The sequence below is a fragment of the Arachis hypogaea genome, chromosome 20 (genome assembly GCF_003086295.3).
Source record: "Arachis hypogaea cultivar Tifrunner chromosome 20, arahy.Tifrunner.gnm2.J5K5, whole genome shotgun sequence".
In the NCBI taxonomy this organism is placed as follows: Eukaryota; Viridiplantae; Streptophyta; class Magnoliopsida; order Fabales; family Fabaceae; genus Arachis; species Arachis hypogaea.
Window position 1 is genome coordinate 2,302,784 of NC_092055.1, and position 9,273 is coordinate 2,312,056.

At 30.4% G+C, this 9,273-nt stretch overlaps 1 protein-coding gene across 1 annotated transcript; it reads right to left on the bottom strand.

Moving 5' to 3' along the window:
• Nucleotides 1-746: 746 nt before the first annotated feature.
• On the bottom strand, nucleotides 747-9,013 carry LOC112782765 (subtilisin-like protease SBT5.6). Its single transcript, XM_025825329.3, has 8 exons — nucleotides 8,891-9,013; nucleotides 8,373-8,805; nucleotides 7,767-7,878; nucleotides 4,137-4,698; nucleotides 3,263-3,360; nucleotides 2,795-3,152; nucleotides 1,841-2,057; nucleotides 747-1,532 (listed from the first exon to the last, which is right to left on the bottom strand). Exons 1-8 carry the CDS (start codon nucleotides 8,975-8,977, stop codon nucleotides 985-987), a joined length of 2,415 nt encoding a protein of 804 aa, XP_025681114.1. The 5' UTR covers nucleotides 8,978-9,013; the 3' UTR covers nucleotides 747-984.
• Between the last annotated feature and the right edge of the window lie 260 nt (nucleotides 9,014-9,273).

The following is a 9,273-nucleotide window of genomic DNA, read 5'->3' on the forward strand; positions in this document are numbered from 1 at the left end:
CATAGAAAAAGAAAATTACTATTTGTACCCATGAAAAATGATTTTTACAAGCAAAGTTATCCAAACCCTAAAAAATTATCTAAAAACCCCAAAATACCCTTATCATTACCACTGCTACCATCATCCCCCATCTCTCTCTTCGCATCACATGAACACTCTCCGATCTAACCTCCATTTCTCTGCCACAAACCACCTCATTGCCACTCCTTCATCACCATAACCTTCACCTTTGGAGGAATCAAAATCACCCCAGAGAGGAATTTGAAATGGATGACGATGGGTGAGAGTATTTTGGGGTATTTTGGGATTTTTAGATAATTTTTTAGGGTTTGGATAATTTTGCTTGTAAAAATCATTTTTCATGGGTACAAATAGTAATTTTCTTTTTCTATGGGTATATATGTCAGCGTTTTCAACTTTCGTGGGTACAAATGGTAGTTTACTCTTTTAGAGAATAATATCTTTTTATTCGTGAACAGCTAAAATGTTAATATCAAATGTAGAACTGTTTAATTTGAGATGCATTCTAATTTTTAAAAGGTACCGAACTTGAATTTTCTGATGTCTATTTAAAAAATTTGAGATATAAAAATCGAACTTTCTAATTTTGGTTCTTTCTACAATTTTAAAAAACACAAAAAATTATAATATTAAAATATATCATATATCTCACTTCCATTAAAAAAAATTAACCTCTGCTTATTGTCTAATTTAATATAGGAAGCGTTTCTGGTGCTCCATTATCCTTTTCTAATTTAATATAAACTCTTTATAGTGTTACTCTTGTATGAAATATAATAGCACACATAATTTCTGAAATATAACCCACAGCATTACTTTCCCATATTCTTAACATATTATATATTTCATAATCCTAGCTACTATATACCATCAACTTGTGCTTCTAGTAGTTGTACCTTATCTGAATCATGCATGCTCCTCCAATAATAAATCAATTGAAATTATTAACAAGAGGCAATAATATTAGGTAAAAGACACTGCAACTTGGCTTCTTACAACATGATTCTTGTTAGTCCAAGCATACCATCCAAAGTAGTATCTAGCTGGGCCATCCTTGTTTGGAATCTGACCCATCTTTGCTGTCACTGTGATATTGAAGCTAATTTTCTGTCCAACATGATTGAATGCAAGAATATTTGGAGTTGCTGTGATGGAAAACTCCTCTGATGACTTAGCAGTAAACGTGTAAACACTGCTGCTCTTACCAACATTGGTGACTGTCCTCTTAATATTCTTAGTTCCATTGAGTCTGTGGATTTGTATGGATGGATGGTTGAGATCTGTTGGTTCAGGCAATGATGTTGAATTTGGACATTTATAAGTAACATGAAAGTATTGAGTTGCTCCAATGCTACAAGTATAGACAAGGTAGTCCATGTAAGAAGCATCATAAACTAGTCCAGGATCTGCTGCCTTTACAGGGTTGAAGTGTCCAGCACCAATTGCAAATGGGGTTGCAGGATCACCATTTGCATCAGTTAAAGGATTTCCTGTGTTGTCTGTTGTCCCAGCTGCATAGTACAAATTGAAATTAAGCTAACCATGGTAATTAAATTAAGGGTTATTCTAGGTAACCAATGATTTTCTTGAACAACGGGTTTTTAAATTGACCCAGTTCAAGTAAAACACATTACACTTTCAAATTACTCACCTAAATCCTAATATTAGAATAACCATCCGCACACCTAGTGAATTGAACATCCGATATATCCGTTGTTCACATTGTTTAATATTTTCATTGTCTACCTATACTTTTCCTTAAGTTAATCAAGCAGTAATTAGTTGGTAGTGGATTATTATGTTGGGGAAGTTATATTACCTGTGGTGATGAGAGCAGACCTTATAGCAGCAGAGGTCCAAGTAGGGTGTATAGCTTTTAGAAGAATAGCAGCAGCAGAGACATGAGGGCAAGCCATGGAAGTTCCTGACTCGATGTTGTACTTAACAACTCGTTTATCTAGATTTGTCACTCTTGTGGGCCCATCTTCTGCAGTCCATGCTGCTAATATGTCTACTCCTGGAGCTACTATGTCAGGCTGCATTATATTCCAAACCCACTCAGTTACTACTCATCAAACTAAAGTGAGCACAGATCGGTTTGATTCGGGTTTATGATAAAATTAGAATTAAACCGAACAAAATGTAATTGATTTCGTTTGATTTGGATTTGTGTTTTTTTATATATGTACCCGAATCAAACCAAACCGATTAAGAACGAATTGGTTCGGTTCGAGTAATTGGGTTACCGATGATTTTGAAATTCATAAAAAAAAAAACAAATTTTTATCTTAAAAATTCAACAAGTACAATAAACATGTAACATCAATAGAAATAATCCAAACCCAAACGTGTTAAATACTAAATACATTAAAAACTAAACTTATTAAAATCTAAACATATTAATAGTGATAATTTTTGTCTAATGGAAAAGTCATATATATATTTTTTATTTTTTTATTTAATTAATATATGATCAGGTTCGCAGGTTAGTTCGAGTTTCGCATCCTAGAACCGATACCCGAACCAATCACTAACAAAGATCATCGATTTGGTTCAGGTTGGATCCGATTACCCGTTGATTCCAAAACTAATTTAATTGGTTCGATTCGGATTCGAACGGGTAATCGGGTACCCGCTACCCGTGCTCACCCCTACATCAAACTTTTGAAACTTGAAGTTGAAACTATACTACATTACTACTACATGTAACATGTTAGTATGCTACTCTACAGATTAAAAAAATGGCATGAAATTAAATATAGTGAAGGGTCACCTTGAGAATATGAGGGTCAATTATATTTGGACCCCTGCTAGAGAATGAGGCCAATAAAGGTGCTGGTCTGGTATTCAACACAGTTGTTCCGGGTAGAATATATGCCATTGGATTAGAAGAAGAATTGATGTATTGAATGAGTTTCAAGACATTTTGATAGGTCACTACAGTGGAAGGAATGAAGTAAGCGGCATAATATAGAGTATTCCCAAGTAGTTCATTGTTTCCTAGGATGAAACCAACACCACCAGCTCTTTCAACTTCAAGTCCCTTTCTTATGTTTTCTCCTTCCCCTCGCATGCACACAACTATTTTCCCCTTGACCTTTTTAGGATCAAGGCTGTTGTCCAAACAGAACCTGCATATATCATTACACAAATCTAGTATTTAATTACTTTCTCTATGTATTTATTGCCATATCATATACTAATCAATATATACAACACCAAAATTGAAAACTATACATACCCAGAAGCATTAGTAGGTAGGCCTGGAAGTTCAACTTGGCTTGCCAGCACCAAAGGGTAGAAGCTGTTTGGCATGTGCACTGGAGTAATTGATCTACCCTGATATTGACATGGATATATATAAGCACTGCAATATATATAATTGTGTCTAATGAGTACTGTTATTGAGAGTGATGTTTAATATCTTTACTTTGATTATAGGTATTGGTCAATAATTAAAAAAGTAGAATGCATTTAAGGCTGCACACGGATCGGATCGGATTGGATATAGCCTAAAATTCTATCCGATTCGCACTGCACTCGTCGGATCGGATCGGATCAGATGCGATATCCGCATAATTAAAAAAAATATATTTTCAAATTCCATTTGGCTGTTTTTACAAACAAAAAAAAAATCATTTTTCACCTGTTTAAGCATACTTAATTCTAAAATATTATCAATAAAAGTTCTCTTGAATAACAAAAAAATAATAACATAAGATTTAAGTTTAATTATTCTAAGTCGAAGTACAACATAAAAAATAAAAACAAGATATCATAAAATTCATAAAACAACACACTAAAATTTATATCACATTAGGGTTTATTTTCTTAAACTATGATATTTATATGTGATGTGTGGATATGTGGATTTGCAGATCGGATCCGCGGATATCACCGCTAAATTCGCAATCCAATCCTATCATAGTGCGGATCGGATAATATCTGTAAAATTTGGATCGGATGCGGATAATTACTGCGAATATGCGGATATTATCCGATCCATGTGCAGCCTAAATGCATTACCTTTATATATTTATATATGTAATTAAGTTTTTCAATTTTCAAACCCTTATAGGTACTAACAAGAAAAGTGAAGTTAAACTTATTATTACCTCAATAATTGTGCCACCTTGTAGCATAATTGGTGCAACAAATGAACGATCCACGGTACTAGCACCAACAGTGATGATCCATGGTGCAATGTTTGACAAATTTGAAGGCAAAGGGCCATTATTCCCAGCACTACAAACCACCACAATGTTCTTCTTTGTTGCATGTAATGCTGCCCTACCAATCACATCGTCCTCATAAGGAATTGGTGTTTTGTAACCAATGGAAGCGCTTAAGACATCAACTCCATCACCAATGGCATCATCCATGGCCTTAAGAAGGTCAATATCTATGCATACATTGCCTTTATGTTTTGATTGCCCTTTGATGGGCCAACATGCTTTGTATATGGCAATGCGGGCCATTGGGGCTCCGCCAGAGGCTGTGCCGTTGGCGAAGCCCCCAATGGCCGAGGCACTTGGAACTGCACGGCCTGCGACTATGGAGGCCGTGTGAGTTCCATGCCCATCTTTGTCACGGGCTGACTTGTAGTCTTCCTCTTCATTTAGAGGGCCATATTGACTTTCATAACCTTGTAAGTAATATCGTGCTCCAATGATCTTTCTACATTTCAGGGACAAAGAAAAATAGCATCATTCAATTTCTGTATCTAAGTTGCACATTTCTAAGAAAATTAGAAAAGTAATATTGTATGAGAAATGATTCTATACTAATTCACTCATTATTATGTGCTACTAAATAAGATGTATATATGTGAATGCTTCTGGAATGGTTCTATTATACACATTTTATATATATATATATATATATATAACTCGGTCATCAAAATTTTTTTTGATATATTATTTGTACCACTCATTGGAACATTTTTGAAGAAAGGAATATATATATATATATATATATGAGGAGTGTTAAGGATACTAGATTTTGTGATTTGTAACCATTAATAATATTTTTAATAATATGAGATTTTATCTAATGATAAAAAATTACCTTTTTTTTTTGCTAACTAAGTAATTTTGATAAAAGTGCTGGTCGCTAGAGTTTCTTTACATATATATCAACGGTCCCACGTATAATAATGCACTGAGCAAGATATATGATAATAGTAGCAATAATTCAATTATATATTTATATAGCTATTATTAAATTTTATCCGAATAATCTATATATATGTATTAGTGTATTATTTTTCCATTCTATTAATCTGTTCTGTTATATAAGTATTGTGTTTGGTATAAAGTGAAAAATAAAGACTGAAATAAAAATGAATTTTTAATTTAATTTACATAAAAAGTAAAATTAAAATTAATTAATTGAAACGAGAATATTTTAAATATAAAATATTATTAAAATTTTAGTTTTTATTTTTAAAAATTTTAGTTTTCGATGTTTTTACTTTTTTAAAATATTAAAATATTAAAATTTTAGAAATAAAAATTAAAATTTTAGTATTACTTTATAAACTAACAAATATAATATTAAACATCAATCTTTTAATATGTGTCCCAATATTTCAAAACATACACTAGTTTAACAACATACTAACATACATACAGTATATCCACTTACTCCTTTATTTATTTTATTTTTTTTTTATAGGTTTGTACTTAGGTTCAATAACATCACGAGAGTAGAAAACTATGACTTGTCAGAGCAAAATATTTTTCATTCACAGGTGTATCATCATTCCAAGAAGGATTAAAATGTTGTCCTTTTGTTCACTCTCTCTCTTGGATGTTTTGATATGCATTGACCATTCAGTAGTGATGAATTCCATTCCACTAATTGCAACATTTCGATTTTTCCTTTCATCATTTATCTATTTCAAGACCATTAGATTTAATCACACAAGCCGAGAGAAAGGACATTCACAAAATCATAAAGCTGAGTCCAGAGATATATAGATTGAGACTCACAAGATGAAAAAAACAAAAGAATACAAAAAAAATAATTAAGTCAAAAGGACAAAAGCTTCGAAATCAAATCATATCATCTAGATGAGTAATTGGAATAAGCTCCAAAGATACACTATTTATTAGAATCTACTATTAACCCCCATATATATGGATATGAAAAATTCCTTCTTTAACCCATTATCCTTGTTTCTAATTAATCCAAGAAAATAGGATATATTATAATAAAACAAAGATTATTGTCTTGATAGTACTCAATCATTAGATTCTAGAGTCAAAAAGAATCTCTTAAAAAAAATATTTTGTGTTATCATTTATAAAAAATACTTCAAAATAGTTTTAAATATGCATGAATATATACGAGAGACACTTAGATAAAGATGTTTAAAACATCTTTTTTTAAAGATGTTTATTATTAACTAAAATTTAATACATATAATTGATTAAATTATATTATTTTTGTCAAAATTAAATCAGATAAATTGATTTGGTCAAAAAATCGGTAAACCAAACTTTGAACCGATTTAAATTAATATTCTTTTTTATAAAAAATGACTACAATAACTTTATTATAGAAAATAACTAAAATATTTTTATTATATATTTTTTTATTTTAAAAATCTTAAATTCTAAACTCTATAACAACACAAAAAAAGAAAATGATTAAAATTTAGAATTCTTAATATATATATATATATATAAAAGAATATTTTAGTTATTTTTTATAATAAAAATATTATAATTATTTTTTATAAAAAAATATTAATTTAAATCGGTTCAAAGTATAGTTTATCGATTTTTTGGCCAAATCAATTTATTTTGTCTAATTTTGATAAAAATAACATAATTTAATTAATTATATATATTAAATTTTAATTACTTAAAAACATCTTAAAAAAAAGACTTTTTAAGCGTCTTTAACTAAGTGGTTCCTATACATATATCTTCCTTAGCAAGTAAGATAATGGATATAACACTGCATTATACTTTATTTCTCTAGCTACTAATTGGCTTTGGGATATCTCATTTAATTATTTATGTATGATGAAAATGACATGAGCATAAACTATTCTACATAGATAATGAAATAAACTTTTGCTTTAGTAATATTCAAGCCAAATACTCTTTAGTATATAAATTTAATTACTAATTGACTCCCTCAAACTGAACTCAGAAAGCTAAAAGATCCCCCAAAAAAATAAAACTAAAAAAAAGAAACCCTATTCAAAGGTTCTAAAGTTCATTAGAAAAAACTTTTTTACAATTGTCTTATTATTATAACAAAAAAAAAGGTCAAATTAAATTCTGCTAGTAGATAAGATAGCATGTACCCATAAAGAAAAGAAAAAAAAAAAGCAACTCAAATATAATTGTGGATTTCTTGAAGAGAATATATTTATATATAAAATCTTAATGTGATGTAATGTAACAACAAATCTATTCACATGCAATAGAATTGGACTTATTATGCATATGCTCATATCTAGCTACATCATATAGGAAACATTTCAAGTGCACCAGAGAGTATCGGTACACCAATTATTTTAACCGTTGATTTCAATTAATATATATTATATATATTTTTTATAATTTGGATCAATAGTAACACCGATACTCCCGATGCACTTGAAATGTTTCCCATCATATATATGCCACACATAGAAGGATTGAAAGTAGAAAAAGGATTAGTGTATGTATGTAAGAGAAGTTGAAATAGATAAAGAAATTAGCAATAATTAAGTATAGATAATTCACCTATTACATTGAGATGAGTTGAAAGCAGTTCCATTTTGACAGATTCCTCTCCATTTTTGTGGAACAGGCTCCATTCCTTCATCACTGAAGCTCTTTGATTCAAGCCACACCCCTGCATTATAATTGGTACTAATTTTCTAAGTACTTGATGATGAACATACTAGAAAAAAATTACTTACTTAGCCTACGTTTATTTCTGAAAATAAGACATGACAAGACACTGAGAACAGGACAGGACAAGACACTGATGGATAGAGACACAAAATTTTGTGTTCTTATATTTTGTTTGGTGATAAACTAGAACAAATTATGAAAATCTAATTTATTCTCATTTTTTTCATTCAAAAAATTTGAAATAAAAAATATAATAATAAAAAATATAATTATAAAAAATTAACAAGAATAATGAAAGAAAAAATGAAAAATAACTTGTGTCCTTTAAGAATGGATACAAAATACACTAATTCACTGTCTCTGGACACATTATCTCTGTCTATATCTCCTCTATTAAATACAATTTTGTGTCTCTGTGTCCTTGTCCCAGTCTCTGTAAAGAAACGCAGCCTTAATTACTACTATTATTAGAAAAATTATATATATAATTACCACTATCAATCATTCCAACAATGAGATTTTGTCCATAGTTAGCTCTGCATAACAAATCTTGTCCATTTTTGATCTTTTGATGTGAAGATAATTCTTCATAATCAGCCCAATTAGGATTCAAAGGACCTTCTAATCCAACAAACTCCCATGATCTTGTTGTATGCAATGAATACATCATCCCCTTGCTCTTATGCACACGCACCACTCCCTCCATTTCTGACACCTTCTTGGCTTCTTCTCTGCTAAGCAATGCTGCAAACCCCTTCATACTGTGCCTGTAACTGTAAAGAAGCGAAGCTTTTGCTTCCTCCTCACTTTCTTTCACTGAAGACAAATAAGAACGATGAACATTCTCTATTTCTTCATCATCATCATGATGCAGCTCTCTTTGTGTTTGTGTTTCATCTAGTCCTCCAAGCTCCACTATGTAAATCTGTTAACAACTTAATTAAGATATATAATTACACATCAATAAGAAGAAGCAGAAGAAGAAGAAGAATATGAAAATTATACAAGACCTGGTTGGTCAATTTGGAGCATGAGGCCAAGGCAGAAAGAAGGAGGAGTAGACAAGTTGTGAAAATGATGTTCTTCATTAAGATCATTTTGTTGAGACAAGTGCCACCATATGATATATGGAATAATAGTGTGTGTGTATATATATATATATATAGTATGTAATGGGTGCTATATATAGGTATATATTATCTTATTTGAAAAATTTCAAGTGTATCGAGAATATCGGTGTTTCAGTTGTTTTAACCGTTGATTTCAATTAATATATATTATATATAGGGTAAAAGTATATTTTTTGTCCCTAAAATTTGACAAAAGTTTCAAAAATATCCCTAAGTTTTATTTTATTTCAATTTTATCCCAAAAGTTTTCGATTTGCATCAAA